The sequence below is a fragment of the Pongo pygmaeus genome, chromosome 13 (genome assembly GCF_028885625.2).
Source record: "Pongo pygmaeus isolate AG05252 chromosome 13, NHGRI_mPonPyg2-v2.0_pri, whole genome shotgun sequence".
Lineage (NCBI taxonomy): Eukaryota > Metazoa > Chordata > Mammalia > Primates > Hominidae > Pongo > Pongo pygmaeus.
Window position 1 is genome coordinate 36,643,675 of NC_072386.2, and position 22,098 is coordinate 36,665,772.

The window sequence follows — 22,098 nt, forward strand, 5'->3', positions numbered from 1 at the left end:
AAAGTAGCATTCACACTGCTGTCATTAACAAAAGTGAGAATCATGTTAAAAGGAATTCAATGCCGTGGCTGATCAACAAATGAAACTGCAGGACTACAGTTTCAAATGCATCAAGTCTATTTCCTCTGTAAACATTTTTATCTTACCACATGCAAGAAAAAAAATTTTGATATGGTAGAGCTTGACTAGTATTGTTACAGTCTTGTCACCTCCACCCTGTTTATTAATCCACAATCTAGAACAGCAGAGTTATCTTCCTAATTTCTTTATGTTTTCCTAAAAGCTTAAAGCATACATAAAAATTCATCATCATTTTCTTCCTTGTTATAATTACAAATAATTCCATGCAATAAGTCAAAAATAAGGTCTCGCCATTAAAACTACTTATCTCCCTACTTAAACAAAGGGAGAATATAAGAAAGAATAGTCTATGACAACAGTCTACTGTGTAGTTTTCAGGGATTCATATACAGAAAAATAGAAAACACAACATCACATGTTTTACTGCAATATTAAATTATTAATCAGAAAAGGATAAAAATATCCTACAAACCTAGATACAAGACTAGTCATGAAAAGGAAAGACATACTTCTCCTTTTTTTTCTATTTTATTTCATTTTATTTTATTTTATTTTATTTTTTTAAATTTATTATTATTATACTTTAAGTTTTAGGGTACATGTGCACAATGTGCAGGTTAGTTACATATGTATACATGCACCATGTTGGTGTGCTGCACCCATTAACTCCTCACTTAGCATTAGGTATATCTCCTAATGCTATCACTCCCACCTCCCCCCACCCCACAACAGTCCCCAGAGTGTGATGTTCCCCTTCCTGTGTCCATGTGTTCCCATTGTTCAATTCCTACCTATGAGTGAGAACATGTGGTGTTTGGTTTTTTCTTCTTGAGATAGTTCACTGAGAATGATGATTTCCAATTTCATCCATGTCCCTACAAAGGACATGAACTCATCATTTTTTATGGCTGCATAGTATTCCATGGTGTATATGTGCCACATTTTCTTAATCCAGTCTATCATTGTTGGACATTTGCGTTGGTTCCGAGTATTTGCTATTGTGAATAGTGCCACAATAAACATGTGTGCATGTGTCTTTATAGCAGCATGATTTATAGCCCTTTGGGGATACACCCAGTAATGGGATGGCTGGGTCAAATGGAATTTCTAGTTCTAGATCCCTGAGGAATCGCCACACTGACTTCCACAATGGTTGAACTAGTTTACAGTCCCACCAACAGTGTAAAAGTGTTCCTATTTCTCCACATCCTCTCCAGCACCTGTTGTTTCCTGACTTTTTAATGATTGCCATTCTAACTGGTGTGAGATGGTATCTCATTGTGGTTTTGATTTGCATTTCTCTGATGGCCAGTGATGGTGAGCATTTTTTCATGTGTTTTTTGGCTGCATAAATGTCTTCTTTTGAGAAGTGTCTGTTCATGTCTTTCGCCCACTTTTTCATGGGGTTGTTTGTTTTTTTCTTGTAAATTTGTTTAAATTCATTGTAGATTCTGGATATTAGCCATTTGTCAGATGAGTAGGTTGCGAAAATTTTCTCCCATTCTGTAGGTTGCCTGTTCACTCTGATGGTAGTTTCTTTTCCTGTGCAGAAGCTCTTTAGTTTAATTAGATCCCATTTGTCTATTATGGCTTTTGTTGCCATTGCTTTTGGTGTTTTAGACATGAAGTCCTTGCCCATGCCTATGTCCTGAATGGTAATGCCTAGGTTTTCTTCTAGGAATTTTATGGTTTTAGGTCTAACATTTAAGTCTTTAATCCATCTTGAATTAATTTTTGTATAAGCTGTAAGGAAGGGATCCAGTTTCAGCTTTCTCCATATGGCTAGCCAGTTTTCCCAGCACCATTTATTAAATAGAGAATCCTTTCCCCATTGCTTGTTTTTGTCAGGTTGGTCAAAGATCAGATAGCTGTAGATATGCAGCGTTATTTCTGAGGGCTCTGATCTGTTCCATTGATCTATATCTCTGTTTTGGTACCAGTACCATGCTGTTTGGGGTACTGTGGCCTTGTAGTATAGTTTGAAGTCAGGTAGCGTGATGCCTCCAGCTTTGTTCCTTTGGCTTAGGATTGACTTGGCGATGCGGGCTCTTTTTTGGTTCCATATGAACTTTAAAGTAGGTTTTTCCAATTCTGTGAAGAAAGTCATTGGTAGCTTGATGGGGATGGCATTGAATCTATAAATTACCTTGGGCACTATGGCCATTTTCACGATATTGATTCTTCCTACCCATGAGCATGGAATGTTCTTCCATTTCTTTGTATCCTCTTTTATTTCATTGAGCAGTGGTTTGTAGTTCTCCTTGAAGAGGTCCTTCACGTCCCTTGTAAGTTGGATTCCTAGGTATTTTATTCTCTTTGAAGGAATTGTGAATGGGAGTTCACTCATGATTTGGCTCTCTGTTTGTCTGTTATTGATGTATAAGAATGCTTGTGATTTTTGTACATTGATTTTGTATCCTGAGACTTTGCTGAAGTTGCTCATCAGCTTAAGGAGATTTTGGGCTGAGACAATGGGGTTTTCTAGATATACAATCATGTCATCTGCAAACAGGGACAATTTGACTTCCTCTTTTCCTAATTGAATACCCTTTATTTCCTTCTCCTGCCTGATTGCCCTGGCCAGAACTTCCAACACTATGTTGAATAGGAGTGGTGAGAGAGGGCATCCCTGTCTTGTGCCAGTTTTCAAAGGGAAGGCTTCCAGTTTTTGCCCATTCAGTATGATATTGGCTGTGGGTTTGTCATAGATAGCTCTTATTATTTTGAGATACGTCCCATCAATACATAATTTATTGAGAGTTTTTAGCATGAAGCGTTGTTGAATTTTGTCAAAGGACTTTTCTGCATCTATTGAGATAATCATGTGGTTTTTGTCTTTGGTCTGTTTATATGCTGGATTACATTTATTGATTAGCATATATTGAACCAGCCTTGCATCCCAGGGATGAAGCCCACTTGATCATGGTGGATAAGCTTTTTCATGTGCTGCTGGATTCGGTTTGCCAGTATTTTATCCAGGATTTTTGCATCAATGTTCATCAAGGATATTGGTCTAAAATTCTCTTTTTTGGTTGTGTCTCTGCCCGGCTTTGGTATCAGGATGATGCTGGCCTCATAAAATAGGTTAGGGAGGATTCCCTCTTTTTCTATTGATTGGAATAGTTTCAGAAGGAATGGTACCACTTCCTCCTTGTACCTCTGGTAGAATTCGGCTGTGAATCCATCTGGTCCTGGACTCTTTTTGGTTGGTAAGCTATTGATTATGGCCACAATTTCAGAGGCTGTTATTGGTCTATTCAGAGATTCAACTTCTTCCTGGTTTAGTCTTGGGAGGGTGTATGTGTTGAGGAATTTATCCATTTCTTCTAGCTTTTCTAGTTTATTTGCGTAGAGGTGTTTGTAGTATTCTCTGATGGTAGTTTGTATTTCTGTGGGATCGGTGGTGAAATCCCCTTTATCATTTTTTATTGCGTCTATTTGATTCTTCTCTCTTTTCTTCTTTATTAGTCTTGCTAGTGGTCTATCAATTTTGTTGATCCTTTCAAAAAACCAGCTCCTTGATTCATTAATTTTTTGAAGGGTTTTTTATGTCTCTATTTCCTTCAGTTCTGCTCTGATTTTAGTTATTTCTTGCCTTCTGCTAGCTTTTGAATGTGTTTGCTCTTGCTTTTCTAGTTCTTTTAATTGTGATATTAGGGTGCCAATTTTGGATCTTTCCTGCTTTCTCTTGTGGGCATTTAGTGCTATAATTTTCCCTCTACACACCGCTTTGAATGTGTCCCAGAGATTCTGGTATGTTGTGCCATTGTTCTCGTTGGTTTCAAAGAACATCTTTATTTCTGCCTTCATTTCGTTATGTACCCAGTAGTCATTCAGGAGCAGGTTGTTCAGTTTCCATGTAGTTGAGCGGTTTTGAGTGAGTTTCTTAATCCTGAGTTCTAGTTTGATTGCACTGTGGTCTGAGAGACAGTTTGTTATAATTTCTAATCTTTCACATTTGATGAGGAGAGCTTTACTTCCAACTATGTGGTCAATTTTGGAGTAGGTGTGGTGTGGTGCTGAAAAAAATGTATATTCTGTTGATTTGGGGTGGAGAGTTCTGTAGATGTCTATTAGGTCTGCTTGGTGCAGAGCTGACTTCAATTCCTGGGTATCCTTGTGAACTTTCTGTCTTGTTGATCTGTCTAATGTTGACAGTGGGGTGTTAAAGTCTCCCCTTATTATTGTGTGGGTGTCTAACTCTCTTTGTAGGTCAGTCAGGACTTGCTTTATGAATCTGGGTGCTCCAGTATTGGGTGCATATATATTTAGGATAGTTAGCTCTTCTTGTTGAATTGATCCCTTTACCATTATGTAATGGCCTTCTTTGTCTCTTTTGATCTTTGTTGGTTTAAAGTCTGTTTTATCAGAGACTAGGATTGCAACCCCTGCCTTTTTTTGTTTTCCATTTGCTTGGTAGATCTTCCTCCATCCTTTTATTTTGAGCCTATGTGTGTCTCTGCATGTGAGATGGATTTCCTGAATACAGCACACTGATGGGTCTTGACTCTTTATCCAATTTGCCAGTCTGTGTCTTTTAATTGGAGAATTTGTCCATTTCCATTTAAAGTTATACAGTTATGTGTGAATTTGATCCTGTCATTATGATGTTAGCTGGTTATTTTGCTCGTTAGTTGATGCAGTTTCTTCCTAGCCTCGATGGTCTTTACAATTTGGCATGATTTTGCAGCGGCTGATACCGGTTGTTCCTTTCCATGTTTAGTGCTTCCTTCAGGAGCTGTTTTAGGGCAGGCCTGGTGGTGACAAAATCTCTCAGCATTTGCTTGTCTGTAAAGGATTTTATTTCTCCTTCACTTATGAAGCTTGGTTTGGCTGGATATGAAATTCTGGGTTGAAAATTCTTTTCTTTAAGAATGTTGAATATTGGCCCCCACTCTCTTCTGACATAGAGTTTCTTCCCAGAGATCCGCTGTTAGTCTGATGGGCTTCCCTTTGTGGGTAACCCGACCTTTCTCTCTGGCTGCCCTTAACATTTTTTCCTTCATTTCAACTTTGGTGAATCTGACAACTATGTGTCTTGGAGTTGCTCTTCTCGAGGAGTATCTTTGTGGCGTTCTCTGTATTTCCTGAATCTGAATGTTGGCCTGCCTTGCTAGATTGGGGAAGTTCTCCTGGATAATATCCTGCAGAGTGTTTTCCAACTTGGTTCCATTCTTCCCGTCACTTTCAGGTACACCAATCAGACGTAGATTTGGTCTTTTCACACAGTCCCATATTTCTTGGAGGCTTTGCTCATTTCTTTTTATTCTTTTTTCTCTAAACTTCCCTTCTCGCTTCATTTCATTCATTTCATCTTCCATCACTGATATCCTTTCTTCCAGTTGATAGCATCGGCTCCTGAGGCTTCTGCATTCTTCACGTAGTTCTTCACGTAGATGGAGCTTTCAGCTCCATCAGCTCCTTTAAGCACTTCTCTGTATTGGTTATTCTAGTTATACATTTGTCTAAATTTTTTTCAAAGTTTTTAACTTCTTTGCCTTTGGTTTGAATTTCCTCCTGTGGCTCAGAGTAGTTTGATCACCTGAAGTCTTCTTCTCTCAACTCGTCAAAGTCATTCTCCGTCCAGCTTTGTTCCGTTGCTGGTGAGGAACTGCGTTCCTTTGGAGGAGGAGAGGCGCTCTGCTTTTTAGAGTTTCCAGTTTTTCTCCTCTGTTTTTTCCCCATCTTTGTGGATTTATCTACTTTTGGTCTTTGATGATGGTGATGTACAGATGGGTTTTTGGTGTGGATGTCCTTTCTGTTTGTTAGTTTTCCTTCTAACAGACAGGACCCTCAGCTGCACGTCTGTTGGAGTTTGCTAGAGGTCCACTCCAGACCCTGTTTGCCTGGGTACCAGCAGCGGTGGCTGCAGAACAGCAGATTTGCGTGAACTGCGAATGCTGCTGTCTGATCGTTCCTCTGGAAGTTTTGTCTCAGAGGAGTACCTGGCCATGTGAGGTGTCAGTCTGCCCCTACTGGGGGGTGCCTCCCAGTTAGGCTGCTCAGGGGTCAGGGGTCAGGGGTCAGGGAGCCACTTGAGGAGGCAGCCTGCCTGTTCTCAGATCTCCAGCTGCGTGCTGGGAGAACCACTGCTCTCTTCAAAGCTGTCAGACAGGGACATTTAAGTCTGCAGAGGTTACTGCTGTCTTTTTGTTTGGCTGTGCCCTGCCCCCAGAGGTGGAGCCTACAGAGGCAGGCAAGCCTCCTTGAGCTGTGGTCGGCTCCACCCAGTTCCAGCTTCCCAGCTGCTTTGTTTACCTAAGCAAGCCTGGGCAATGGCAGGTGCCCCTCCCCCAGCCTCGCTGCCGCCTTGCAGTTTGATCTCAGACTGCTGTGCTAGCAATCAGCGAGACTCCGTGGGCGTAGGACCCTCTGAGCCAGGTGCGGGATATAATCTCCTGGTGCGCCGTTTTTTAAGCCCATCAGAAAAGCGCAGTATTAGGGTGGGAGTGACCCGATTTTCCAGGTGCCGTCTGTCACCCCTTTCTTTGACTAGGAGAGGGAACTCCCTGACCCCTTGTGCTTCCCGAGTGAGGCAATGCCTCGCCCTGCTTTGGCTCATGCACGGTGCACTGCACCCACTGTCCTGCGCCCACTGTCTGGCACTCCCTAGTGAGACGAACCCTGTACCTCAGATGGAAATGCAGAAATCACCCGTCTTCTGGGTCGCTAACACTGGGAGCTGTAGACAGGAGCTTCCTATTCGGCCATCTTGGCTCCAGCTCATACTTCTCAAAGCTGTTGTTCAACATTATTACATTTCATAATCAGAAAACTTAAGCTAAAAAATTATTAATACTTATATATCCTCTGCCTATCTTTTCTTGCCTCTTGCTTGCAATTAAAAAATTAAATACAAAATAATATATCATGATACACATTCCTAAGAGTTAATGACATCATACCTCTGCTTACATATATCTCTGATTGATGCTGCTTTTGCAATCAGTTTCTCCCATTGGACTTCCTTGCCCACCGAAAGAGAAGGTACATCAGACACAGCCATGAAACGCTGCAGTTCAGGATAGACTCGGTCCTACGAAGGCAATTTTACAAAAAAGGTAGTTTCCCAACTTGAGTTGAATAATCATTATCTTCCTTTTATGCAGCATTTTCACCTCCAAATCCTCCATTTGCATTGCAAATTACACTGTAGTTCTTCTAATCAGCAGAGAAGAATGCTATAGTGATTACTGGGGATTTTCTTATACACCAATGTACTGTTGATTTCATAAAACAAGAAGAAAGTGGCTAAATCTCACCCTAATTACAAAGGCTCTAATCATTTATAACTATATCTCCATTACTTTCTCAAGAAAATGGAAAGATACATTTCAGAAATAAAGAAATAAGATTTTATATTCTCAATTTCTCTGAAAGTTAATCACAACTAACTGCATTACAAATGCATCACAATAAATCAAAACTTTTTCAATGCAATCATTGATGCCACTCATTAATACCACTAAACCAAAGCATTGCCATATATGACATAATTATGATCCTTCAGTGAAAGGAACATATTTAATACTCATGCAAGTGTATATCTGAAATTACCTGCTTTTCCCACAAAGATGTCAGCAAGCGCAAAGTGACAGCTCTTAGTCGTGGTGTGGTTCCAAGCAGTTGTATTACTCGTAGAATTTGTCCTATACACACCTAGAAAATATTGAAGAAACTCTAGTTGCATAAACTTGACTGCAGACAACCTCGAGGTTACCAAAAGCATTTTTAAACGCCTTGTTATAAAATGAAGACTGAGAAGAAAGCTTGCTGCAATATTACCCACCTTCTTAGAGGATGAACAATAGCATTGGAGAGGCTAGATAACAATTCTGGGGACATAAGGACCTAATCTCAGAGAATAGCCAAAGTGAAAACTTGGATACTAAGTAATTTAAAACAATTAATTATTAAATATTGCAATAAATACTTTTGTCTTTAGATATTACCTCCTAGCTCAACAAGAGAAGTAGTGATTATGGCAAAATTTAGGGCTTAAAATTTCATAATACCAAAAAGAATTCAATGTATTATTCATGACTCACTCTTTTCCCCAACTAAATTAATTAACATACTAACCTTGTGAACACCAAGCTTAGGTAAAGTATACAATATATCATTATATAATATAGGTTCCAGTGGTCTTCCCAATTTGAACATCAAAACTGGAATCAGATTTGGCACCTAAAATGAATTTTTAAAATATATTAAATATGCCTTGTTACAAAAAAGTAATATATAATGGAGTATTTATCTCTTTTTTTCCAGAGGAATAATATGAATATGAATGAATTGGAAGACTTAGAATATATCAGTTAGCTACTACTTGCTAATGATAATTTCATAGTATCACTAGTATTCTACCACTTATAATTAGCTGCCAAACACCAATCAAAAAGTGCTTTTATTGAATAACTATAACATCACTTCTGAGAAATACAATAGTAGTTAAGATACACCCTGCCTTGCCAAGCATGGTGGCTCACACCTGTAATCCAAGCACTTTGAGAATCCAAGGCAGGAGGATTGCTTCAGTCCAAGAGTTCAAGACCAGCCTGGCCAACACAGGAAGACCCTGTCTCTACAAAAAACTTTTATATTACCTGGGCATGGTAGTGCACACCTGTAGCCCCAGCTACTTGGGAAGGTAAGGTGGGAGGATCACTTAACACTGGGAGCTCAACGTGGCAGTGAGCCATGATTGCACCACTGCACTCCAGCCTAGATGACAGAACAAGACCCTGTCTCAAAAAAATGAAAAGATATATCCTGCCTCAAAGAAATGTAAAGTTCTAATGAACAGCCAACACTTAAGATATGTAAACAATAAAATTTCACATAATGAAACATTCAGTGAGGTTACTCCAATAAGAAGTAATGGAAGTCAGTGTACTATAAAGGAGCCAATGGACAAAAATTTCCCTCTAAGTCCTCATTTCAATCTCTATGCATGACACAATAAAATGTGAAAAGAAATACATTCATGGATCAGAAGACATAACACTGTTAAGACATCATTATTTCCCAAATTGATCTTGAAATTAAATGCAATCTTTATCAAAATTCCAGCTGGCTTCTTTGCAAAAATTGAGAGGCTGATCATAAATTCATGTGCAAAAGCAAGGAACCCTAAATACCCAAAATAATCCTGAAAAAGAAAAACAAAGTTTGAGGACTCAAACTTCTCACTTCCAAATTTATCACAAAGCTGAAGTAATCAAAACAGTATGGTACTGGCATAAGATTAGAAAGACAAACCAATGAAATAGAATTCAGAGTCCAGAAATGAATACTTATATTTATAATCAATTGGTTTTTGACAAGGATCCCCAGAAAAAAACAATAAGGAAAGAAGAGTCTCTTGGAGAGATAGTGCTGGAATTCAACAACTGGACATCCACATGCAAAAGAATCAAGTTGGACCCCTTTCTCACACAACATGTAAAAATTAACTCAAAATGGATTTTAGAACTAAATGTAAGAGCTAAAACTATAACATTCTTAAAGAAAATATAGGATTAAGTCTTTGTAACACTGGGGTAGACTAAGCTCTTAGACATGACACCAAAAGTACAAGTCACAAAAGGAAAAATGAATTTCATCAACATAAAAATGCTTGTCCGTCAAAAGACACCATAAAGAAAGTGAAAGGACCATGTACAGAATGGGGAAGAATATTTGCAAACCATATATATATGGTTTGCAATCTATATATATATATATATATATATATATATATATAGCTAATAAGAGATTTGTACCTAGATTATATAAAGAACTCTTAAAACCTAATAATTTACCCAAAAAAAAGGTTTTAAAATAGGTAAAGGATCTGAATACACCTTTCTCCAAATAAGATAAACAAATGACCAATACAGGAAAATATGCTCAATTTCATGAGACATGTTGGAATGGAAATAAAAACCATGACATACCACCTTACACATGATGCAAAAGCTATCATCAAAACATGGACAACAACAAGTGTTGCCGAGTATGTGAAGAAATTGGAACCCTTATACACTGCTCGTGGTAATGTCAAGTAGTTCAGTCCCTTTGGAAAACATTCTATCAATTTCTTAAATAGGTAAACATAGAATTACCATGAGATCTAGCAATTCTATTCCTAGTTATCTACTTAAGAAAAAAGAACACATATGTCCACACAAAATCTTGTAAATGAATTTTCAGAACAGCATTATTTACACTGGCCAAAAAGTGGAAACAACCCAATGCCCATCAACTGATGAATAAACAAAATACAGTATAACCATAAAACGGGATATTATTCAGCCATAAAAATAAAGTACTGATACATGCTACAACATGGATGAATCTTGAAAACATTATCCTAAGAGAAAAAAAAAGCCACAAAAGGCCTCATGTTATATGATCTCATTTATATGAGCAGAATGCCCAGAACTATCCAATGTCCATCAACTGACGAATAAATAAACAAAATACAATATAACCACACAACAGGATATTATTCAGCCATAAAAATAAAGGAAGTACTGATACATGCTACAACATGGATGAACCTTGAAAACATTATGGTAAGAGAAAAAAAAAAGCCACAAAAGGCCTCATGTTGTATGATTTCATTTATATGAGTAGAATGCCCAGAATAGGCAAATCTGTAGAGACAGAAAGTAGATTAGTGGTTGTCTAGGATAGGGGAAGTAAGAAGCAGGGGGTGGTCAGGGAGGGTGAAAAGGCAGTGACATCTTATGGGCATGGGGTTTCTTTCGGGGGTAATGAAATGTTCTCAAATTGGTTGTAGTAATGTTTACAAAACTCTGTAAACATCATAAAAGCCATTGAATTGTACAGTTCAAATGGATGAATTATATGAGATGTAAATTATATTTTAATGGTTTTTTGAATTCAATTCAAAATTATTTGGTAAATATCTACTATAAGCAAAGCACTTACTTGATAGCACAAACTGTAATGCCAAAAAATTTTATTTGCCATATGCTACATTTCAAAAGTTTGTTGTCCAGCAGTCATTCCTCAGTATCTACAGGGATTGGTTCCAGGATGGTCAGACACACAGATATGCACACCCCATTCCATGGATAGCAAGATCCAGAAATGCTAAAGCATCTTATATAAAATGGCGTAGTATTTGTATACAACCTATGCACATCCTTCCATACACTTTAAATCATTTCTACACTACTTATAACGCCTAAAACAATGTAAATGCTATGTAAATAGTTGTTGTACTATATTGTTTATTCATATTATCTTTATTGCTAAGTTCTTATTTTTATTTTCTTCCCCAAATATGCTCTGTCTGCAGTTGGTGAATCCACAGATGAAAAACCAGCTGACATCAAGGGCCCACTGTATTTGTTAATTTTCTCTATCTGTTCTATTCTTAGAAAGTCTGTTCCTTCTAACCTTAGAAGACATCTATTTTAATTCAATTTCAAAAAGGAAAAAATATCCTCTTAACTTTACCACCAAGACATTGACAATTAAACATTAATTCATTAATGACCCTGACCACGATATACCACAGCAGCATGTGGAGCTGTGCATGTAATAGCTATGATCTCACAACAGACAGCCAAAATGTATGATGTTTTTAACAAGTGCAGAGACTTGACTGGAACAGGAATTCTATCACTCTCACTTTCGGCAAATGAAAGGAGACAAATTTTTGAACTGACTTTTCAGTTCCCATTTTAATTAAAAACAGAAGGTTATCTTAAATTGGCTTACACTGATCTCAATGCATTATCCCCTTCTAGAAATATTTCTACCAAGACACAATGACAGATTCTTAGTTTTTAGAAGGGCAATGAGTATATTTAGTGACATTTTATAAACTAGTGCATTTAGTTGTGTGACTTTTAAACAAATGTTATAATTAAACAAATGTCAGGAGAGAAATAAAGCACTGCATTTATGTCTAAGAGTACACAGTTCCTTTATGAGACTTGGCCCTAAAAAAACTATGTAAGGGTGTGTCTTTTCCTCTGGCCAATTCAGAAATAAACAAAGAAGGAAATGTTTACAGTAAATAATCTTAGACTTAATACAGTTATCAAGGCATAATAGCCCAAATTAAGTCCCCAATTAAATTGAAAAAATAAAACAGAGACTGTTTCACTAGGAAAACACAGATATAGATAGACATCTGTGGAAAATATATTTTACATAAAGGATGGACTAATTTTTTATTATTATTAATTAAATAAGTATTTCCTTGTGAATATGTATTTACTTGAGATGTAATTACCAGCTCTTGATCCTCCTAATCTTGAATCTTATACCCTTCAGAGGCTGAAAATACAATGAATGCTCAGATTTTGCCTTTAATATAAAAGAAGCTGGTAAGTGTCCTATAATTGACTGTCTCAAGATCTGGCTTCATATAACTCAATGCTTTCTCTTCCCTCCTCCAGAGTTTAAGTTCCTTGATAAACAAATTAATTTATAATCATGGAACTGTTATGGGAGCCCCTATAGGACTATAACTAGATTTCTCAGCAGAAATCTTGCCAGCAGGAAAGGAGTAAAATAATATATTCAAAGTGCTGAAAGGAGTGGGCAGGGGTGGGTGGGTAGGTACTGCCAACCAAGATACTGGATACTATATCTGGTAAAACTATCCTTCAAAAATGAAGGAGAGGCCGGGTGCAGTGGCTCGTGCCTGTAATCCCAACACTTTGGGAGGCCAAGGTGGTAGGATCACCTGAGATCAGGAGTTCGAGACCAGTTGGGCCAACATGGTGAAACCCCATCTATGCTAAAAAAAAAAAAAACAAAATACAAAAATTAGCTGGGTATGGTGGTGCACGTCTGTAATCTCAGCTACTTAGAAGGCTAAGGCACGAGAATTGCTTGAACCAGGAGGCAGAGGGTGCAGCAAACTGAGGTTGTGCCACTGCACTCCAGCCTGGGAGACAAAGCGAGACTGTCTCAAAGAAAAAAAAAAAAAAAAGAGAAATAATGATATTTCCAGATAAACAAAGGCTGAGAGAGTCCATCACCACTAAACATGCCTTACAAAAAATACTAAAAGTAGTCCTGCAAGGTGAAACAGAAAGACTCCAGACAGAAACATGAGAGCATATGGAAATATAAAGTTTACTGGTAATACATAAACAAAGAATCCTATAATATTGTAACAGTGGTGCGTGAGTCACTTTTAATTCTGGTATAGGGTTTAGAAGGCAAAAGTATAAATAACTAAAAAAACCATGTAAATGGATGAACTTTATTAAAAAGATGTAATTTGTGACGTTGGTAACATAAAAAGGAGGGAGAAGTAAAAGAGTAGTATATGTATGTGACTGAAGTTTATGTAACTTGTTATCAGCTTAAAATATTGTTAGATATTGATGTAAGTCCCATGGCAACCACAAAAAAATACACATAGAACATGTACAAAAGAAAATGAGTGGCTGGGTGCGGTAGCTCATGCCTGTAATCTCAGTACTTTGGGAGGCCAAAGGTGGGTGGATCACTTGAGGGCAGGAGTTCAAGACCAGCCTGGTCAACATGGTGAAATCCCGTCTCTAGTAAAAACACAAAAATTAGCCGGGCATTGGTGGCACATACATGTAATCCCAGCTACTTGGGAGGCTGAGGCAGGATAATCACTTGAACCTGGGAGGCGGAAGTTCCAGTGAGCCAAGATCGTGCCACTATACTCCAGCCTGGGTGGCAGAGCGAGACTTCGTCTCAGAAAAAAAAAGAAAAAAGAAAAAAGAAAAGAAAATGAGTGAGGAATCAAAATGTCACTACCAAATCAATGAAACATAAAAGAAGACAGCAAGAGAAGAAACAAGGGACCAAAAAAATGCTATAAGACAGACAAAATACAATTAACAAAATGGCAATAGTAAGTCCTTTCCTATCACTAAGTACTTTCAATGTAAATGGATTAAACTGCTCAATCAAAAGGCATACAGTGGCTAAATGGATTCTGAAAACCCAAACAAGATCCCACTATAATAATGTCTACAAAAGACTTACTTTAGATTTAAGGAAACACATAGGCTGAAAGTGAAAGGATATTTAATACAAATGGTAACCAAAAGACAGCAAGGTTGTCCATAACAAAAATCATCACAAGAGAGAAAAAAGGACATTATATAATGATAAATGGGTCAATTCACCAGGACAATATGATAATTATATATACATTACATATATATATGCAACCAACATCATAGCACCCAGATATATAAAGCAAACATTGACAGAACCAAAGGGGAAAATAGAAAGCAATACAGTAATAGTAGATGATTTCAATATCCTATTTTAAATAATGGATAAACATCCAGACAGAAGATCAATAAGAAAACAGAGGACTTGAACAACACTACAGACCAAATGGTCCTAACAAACTCACATAGAACGTTCTACCCAACAGCAACAGCATATTCTCTCTCAGGTGCACACAGAACATTCTCTAGGATGGATCACATGTGAGATCACAAAACAAGTCTTAACAAATTTAAGACTGAAATCACACTAAGTACCCTTTCCAACCACAAATTAGAACCATAATGAGATGTCACCTCATACCTGGTGGGATTAACATTATAAAAAAAATCAAAAGTGTTGACAAGGATGTGAAGAAATTAGAACATCTGTGCACTGTTGGTGGGAATGTAAAAAGGTGTGGCCACTATGGGAAACAGCATGAAGGTTCCTCAAAAAAAAATTTTTTAATCTACTCTACGATCGATCTTGAGGTTGTTTATGCAAAAGAACTGAAATCAGGATTTTGAGGACATATTCACATTCCCATATTCATTTCCGCATTATCCATAATAGTCAAGAGACGGAAACAACCTAAATGTTCATCGCAGGATGAATGGATAAACACAGTGTGGTATATGCATACAATGGAGTATTACTTAGTCTTTAAAAAGAAAAATTCTATCATATACTACAACTTAGATGAACCTTGAGGACACAATGCTAAGTGAAATAAGCCACAGAAGGATGAATACTGCATTATTCCACTTATATTAATTATCTAAAGTGGTCAAACTCCTAGAACAGAAAGTAGAATGGTGGTTGCCAGACAGTTGGGGAGGGAGAAGTGGGGAGCTACTGTTCAATGAGTATAGAGTTTCAGTCATGCAAAATAAAAAAAGTTCTAGAGATTCACCGTACAAAAATATTCATATACTTAACAATACTGTACAGTACAATTAGAATTTTTTAAGGTAGATTTCATGTTGCGTTTACCATACACAAAAAATCCTGGGATTGTTTTTTAAGAGTCAGAAGATATCTTAACAACTTCATTTAGTTTAACAACTTTATTTTACTGAAGATTAAACTGAGGCCCAAAAAGACCACAAAGTTAGATGATGGCAAAATGTGGATAGGAGTTTATGTCTCAGTTCACTCCTCCATTTTACCTTGGCAGAGTAACAGCAAAGACAGATTCCAAGCCATCTATAATATAACAGAAACAAAGAGCCATCATGCAAGTCTTCACCCCATAAATTGGACAAAACATAAAGAAAAAAACAAGCAGGAGAGACACAAACCAGCATCTCAGTGAAATCAAGCATATAAAAAACAGAGTATAAAAATTCAACTCTGGATTCAGAAAAAAACATACACGTTGGCAACACTTCATGAGGCTGCAAAAAAGAGCATAATTTTTCAGACAGTTCTATAATGAAAATCATAAGTAGTGCTATCTACTTACAAATTATGAGAAATAAAAAAAGGCTTTGTTACTATTCATCATGGTTAGAAGATGAGACAATATATAATGTTTACAACTATTCCTTTTTTAAAAAATATGATAGCTCATACTTTATTACTATATGAGATACATAGTAATAAATTAGTATAAATAGAAAATAAAGTTATCAGTGGAATGAAATAATTCAAGATATGATCAGCCAATGGAAGTGAGAGGCAAAACTCCAAAGCAGAATCTGCTTTTAACTTTTCAGAGTCATGTTTTATAAAACTAGACCTGAATTACAAAAGTGTATCCTTAGTTCACATTTTACTCATAGCCTTAGATTCAACAAATGCTGACTCACTCATCTTTGCATAAGCCCTTGTCCTGAGGAAAAACTGATCTAAATTCTATATATACAAGAGTGTTTGCCAGTTTTAAAAGAATGGTAAGATAATAGTATGTATTCAGTTAAATTGAAAAGACAAAACATAAAATATAAAAATAAATATGCTTGCATGATATATACAGAAACATAATTCCTAAATAATTTTAATATTGGAAGAGACTTTTAAAACTTATTCATTCTACAAAAAATGACATGATAAGTGATTAAGCTTTTGAACATTACTTAATTCTACCTTCCTCAATTACTTGACATTTTTACTTATGATGTTTATTATTTAAATAGTCCATTGGAAAGAAGTTTATTGACAGAAGTGCTGAAAAGGTAATTATTTCCTCCACTTATAAGGAATTTGCAGGCATGTAAGCAACATCACAAAAAAAAGGTACACAGTATAATCTTACTCTTCTAAGATTCAAATTATATTTATATACTAACATTATAATTAAAGAAGTATTCTAGAGTCTTGAAGTTTAACCTTTGAGAGTCAAATAAGGTCAAGGAAAGAAATGTATCTAGAATAGCAAAGGCCCCAACCAGACAATCTTTCTATAGTGATATATCACTCTAGCCTTATTCCAATCCAGCTTGAGCATCTGATCTGTAGTGATTCCTTGAATAACAACAGCTAGCATTTATTGAAGACTATAACATTCTGTTAAGCACTTTGTAGAAAATCATGATTATCACCACATTTCAAACAAAAAACTGAAGCTTATACTGAAGTTAGGACTGTATCAAAGCAATCTAACACTAAAACCCACGTACTTGCCACTTAGCCATACCAAAGACAGGGATGACATCTTATACACCTTTGTGTCCCTAGTTCCCAGCACACTGTAAATGCTTTTAGAGTATAAATTATGTCTAATTTGTTTGTCTCTTCAAATTCTATAAGCAAATGGATCTTATAATAATGTTGCAATTATTTGATTCTATGAACAAGTATTAAAAGACTACTATCTGCCAATAAAGGTACTCCAAAATATATTCTGATCAAATTAACTTAGAATCAGAAAAATTTGCCCGTCCAATAAAAGTTACTAGGATGCCAAAAACATAAACATCATCAGAATCTGAGGTATAAATTTCCTAGTATGTAGAAAATAAGGTCAGCAATACAGGAGCTTCAAGTATGGAAAGACACAGGAAATACTGCAGACTAGAATAAGATAAATATCTTATTCAAATATCGTATCACTTGAGGGGTTTGATGTAGAAGAAAATAACCATGACCCTTCCCGGCCTAAACTTTATTTCCAGGTGAGTCTCATTAGCCATCTGAATATTATCTCTCAGAGTCAGAAAACTTATTTATTTAGAAAACAGTATAAGAAAAACTTAAATCATGATGTAATGGTTGGCTACATTACCAATATGTAACTACCAGTAGGGAAAAAAGGAATATAATCAACAGTTATATCCATTGTTAACATTCTGAAACTTACATAAATGATAACTATAGTGACTGAATTCCTGTATCCACAGAATTTCCTTATTGGACAAAAGTAGTTACACATTTCTGCCATGTGAGCTCTAAATCTTTGGCAGTCTGACTAGTCAAATAAAAGTTAAAAGCCAATGTCCTATAAGTAAAGTACAATGTATAATTAGGTGCAATTTCTACTACTATGTCTGTCATTGGTAATGTGTTTTACACCAGAGTTGGAAGGAGGAGTTTGAAATCTCTCCAACAATTAGATATTATTAAATATAGCTCATCTAGGTAAGCAACTATGTAACTAAGCTAGATAGATTCAATGTTTTGGGGTTTAATAAAATAGCAGATTTCCCAAAGAACCCATACATGTTGCCATCATTCAATGCTGAAGGAATTCAGTACACCCTGCATGACTTCACGGGGAAAGGACTCTAGGAAGCTTGCACTTGATGTCTTCTTGACTTTGCCTCATGAACCTTTTCCTTTGTTAATTTTGCTTTCTATCCTTTCACTGTAATAAATCTTAAGCATGGTTACAGCTCTATGCTGAGTCTTGTGAGTTCTTTTAGAGAATAACTAAACGTGTTAGTCGTCTTTGGGACCCCCAAACCAGGATCATTCCACATTTTGCTTTAAAAGAAAGTGGCAATTAAGAAAACAATGGTTCTAGGATTTCTAAAAAGAATAACTTCTAGAGTATTCCAGCATCAATAATAAACAGAAAACTCTCTTATGAGTTACATATCCAGCCATCAAAAATATGTGAGGGCCAACTCTACACTGGGATTGTGTTAAGCTTTGATGACACAACTGACAAAAGATGGTCCCCCATCTCAAGTAGTTCACAGCCTAGTTAAGAAACAACTATAATCTCAAGCACTATTAACTGAATAACTTGAACTCAACTTTAAAGATTAAAAGTATAAAAAATCGTTTCTATAGACAAAAAGTAAGACGAACAAGGGAACATTTTAAGACAGTCTTTGAGGTATACAAAATAAACAGTATAGATAACGATTGATTTTTATTGTTCAGAGGAAGAGAGAGATTGTAGAGCTACGCTCCCCAATACAGTAGCCACTAGCCACTTGTGGCTATTTTAATTTGATTAATCAGTTGAATTAAATTAATCAATTTGATTAATTTAAATTTGAATTTAAATTGACTAAAATTAAATACGATTAAAACTTCTGTTCCTCAGTCACACTAGCCACATTTCAAGGGCTTAATAGTTACATGTGACTAGTGGTTACCACATAAAACCGCACAAATTATAGATCATTCACATGATAGCAGAAAGTTCTTTTGGACAAAGCTGTTCTAAAAGGCTGAGATGACTGAGAAGGCCTCAGATGTATGCAACAACAACAAAACCTTGGACAACTTAAATGTCTATCAATATGGAAATAGTTACATACATTAAATTGTTGACATGCTGTGAACACCAGCAGCCTCCAAAGACCATAAGATAGATCTGCATAAATGTGGTAAAATGGCCATAACATCTTGATGAGTGAAAAAACTACAAAGAAACATGTGCAACATAATGCTTTTGTGTACATTTCTGTGTATACAGTTTTTGGGGGAACATATGAATATTGTACAAACTATTTCATTGCTTGGATACTTTACATATTACTATTATATGTTATAGATTTAAAGAATGTTACTTCAGTAAAATAAAATGTTATTTTACTAAAAATTACTTTCAGCAAAAATGATAAGACTAAAGTGGATGTTAAATGGCCAAACGACATAGAACTAGTAGGTAGCAGAGTAGGAAGTAGCTAAGCCAGCCACAGCACCCAGCAAAGGCTCAGTGCAAGAATGAGACAGAGGACAGATTTCCTGCCCAAAGATGACAGTCAATGCCGGGAGACAAAGTCTAATCATGCTTCTCCCCTGCCTTCCTGATCAGCTTATTTTTCAAGGCACATCTATTCCCTCCTCCTGCTCACTGAACCTTGTCTATGTTCCTCCTTTTTTCAACCTGATAGTTCAACTATTGACACACAGAAAATATTCACACCCATAAAATATAATATTTAAGGATAATAAGGTAATTGCCTGCCCCTTTCTAGGCAAAGAATACTCGAAGTACTCTTTGTCCCTCTAACTTTATGCACACCTTTATTCCAGTATACTTAGGGTCACAGTTATTCATTCTCACACACACTAGCCTGTGAATGCCTTACAGGTGGCAAACCTGCCCCTATTCTTCTTGTATTTACCCAGGACTATAAATATAACAAGAACTCAGTAAACATGAGCTGAACTGAACTTATCAATAACTGAAAAAGGAAGAAAAGGTTAACAAAGTATAGGTATTGAGGCTGGCTACTTCTGCCATCAAAAGACACCTGTCAGACATTCCATCGCACTCTTAGTATCACCATGAAAACCCCATTTGAAAAACTCTTGTTCTTGATCATTTTAGGTTTCCGTTCCACTGCAGAATCTGTGAGACTATTTCTAGCTAAGCAAAACCAATAAGGAGTATTTTGCTCTTTCTTTTTTTTTTTAAACAGAGTCTCACTCTGTCGCCCTAGAGTACAGTGGCGCCATCTCAGTTCACTGCAACCTCGGCCTCCAGGATTCAAGCGATTCTCATGCCTCAGCCTCACAAGTAGCTGGAATTACAGGTGTGCACCACCATGCCTAGCTAATTTTTTCTATTTTTATTAGAGACAGGGTTTCACTGTGTTGGCCAGGCTGGTCTCAAACTCCTGGCCTCGAGTGATCCACCCACCTTCGCCTACCAAAGTGCTGGGATTGCAAGCATGAACCACCACACCCAGCCTAAGAGTACTTCTAAATACATATTTACATTTATATTGAAAAAGTGAGCATTGGGAATTTGTACTACCTTTACTGTTCAACATAGTAGCCACTAGCTTTATACGGCCACTGAGCATTTGAAATGTAGCTAGTCAGAATCAAGATGTACAGTGGGTGTAAAATACATACCAGATTTGAGAGGCTTAGCACAAATACATATATACAACATACTTCAGTAATAATTTTTATGCTAATTACATAGTGAAATAATACTTCAGATATACTGGGTTAAACAAAACATGCTGAAATTAATTTCACCTATTTGTTTTCACTTTTTAATGTGGCTGCCAGAAAACTTAAACCTATGTATGTAGCTCATATTTTACCTCTATTGAACAGCACTATTCTCTATCTCCTTTTTGCATCTAAATGTTGTTTAAAACAGGCGCGTGCACGCACACACAGATAATAATTGATGTCTCTTTTTTGATGCACTTGGGGAATAAAATATGATGATAGCCCCAGAGGGGCAAGGAACATGTTATCTAGCTAAACAGTCTAGCACTGCTCCTGGAATATACAGTAGCAGACAAATAATTGTGAAATGCACTTAAAAAGCTATAAAAATCAACTATAATTTTAATAATACATAACTTTCATCAAACACTGACTATAAACCAGTATTATACTATACTCTGGATTATCTCATTTAATCCACATGATGAATTTAATGAGGTGGGTTGTTTTGTTATTTTCATTTTAAAGATAGGAAAACATATTTGTAGAATTATAACAGAATCTCTTAATATATTTTGAAATATTACAAGAAATAAACCAATTCAATTTAATCTATGCAGAAGGTTTACACAACTTTCTTCAAACAATAAATCTTTCTTGAATGCCTCTTATCGTACGGTATTATACTGGGTGCTATGACACTAAGAGAAATCACAGGTTAGTGCAACCAAAATATTAACAGGTATAGGCTAAATCCTGTTACAAATAAATTCCACTATTATCATCCCATCTATTACCAAAATATTAATCAACCTAATAGCTAATAATCTAGTAACAGAAAACGCTTGCATTTAGATGATTATTAATAGATGGAATTCAATGTAAAAAACTAGCATTTGCATGGTACTTTACAATGTTTTTTCATGTACAGGATCTTTCAATCCTTACAATGCCCCCGAGGGAAAGGTATTGTTAAAGGTTGGGTGGGATCTTACAAGTACTTAGATTCATTATTTGATCTATGGATGCCCCTTATCAAGTTTTCATTCTTGTTCTGTAGCTTGTCTTATGGCTACTGCCTAGAATTTTTTAGGGGGAATTGGGGAATTTTTGACAAGCCGCCTACAAAATTAGTTCCGGGTTCCAGATTCCTAGCATCTTCAGAAATAACAACCTTGGGCTGAACAAAGCATGCAGGTATAATTTTAAAATGTCTAAAACGCCGAAAGAGGCAGGCTTCTAAAACTTGCCATTTGAGGAGACAGGAAGCATTCAAATTTAAAATAATACCTCATATAGAATAATTTAAATAGTACCCATCAGCACTAAGTCATCTATATTGGGCTTCTTTCTGAAAACATATTTACTAGGGCTCAAATCTTGGACTACCTTGAAAAATAAAGCAATATTTGGTACACACGAAATGGTCAACTTAATTTTTAATGAGTAAATGACACGGCAAGAGTGGTCCAGGTA

At 36.4% G+C, this 22,098-nt stretch overlaps 1 protein-coding gene across 11 annotated transcripts in view; it reads right to left on the reverse strand.

The window, feature by feature from the left end:
• Window positions 1–22,098, reverse strand: part of FOCAD (focadhesin) — a 315,699-nt gene that overhangs the window by 177,633 nt on the left and 115,968 nt on the right. For all 11 annotated transcript variants that reach the window (XM_054501249.2, XM_063650500.1, XM_063650493.1 and 8 more), the window contains 3 exons: window positions 8,164–8,268; window positions 7,639–7,740; window positions 6,987–7,117 (listed from right to left, as the gene is read on the reverse strand). In XM_054501249.2, coding sequence (XP_054357224.1) covers window positions 6,987–7,117; window positions 7,639–7,740; window positions 8,164–8,268 — 338 coding nt within the window. The remainder of the gene's footprint in view (window positions 1–6,986; window positions 7,118–7,638; window positions 7,741–8,163; window positions 8,269–22,098) is intronic.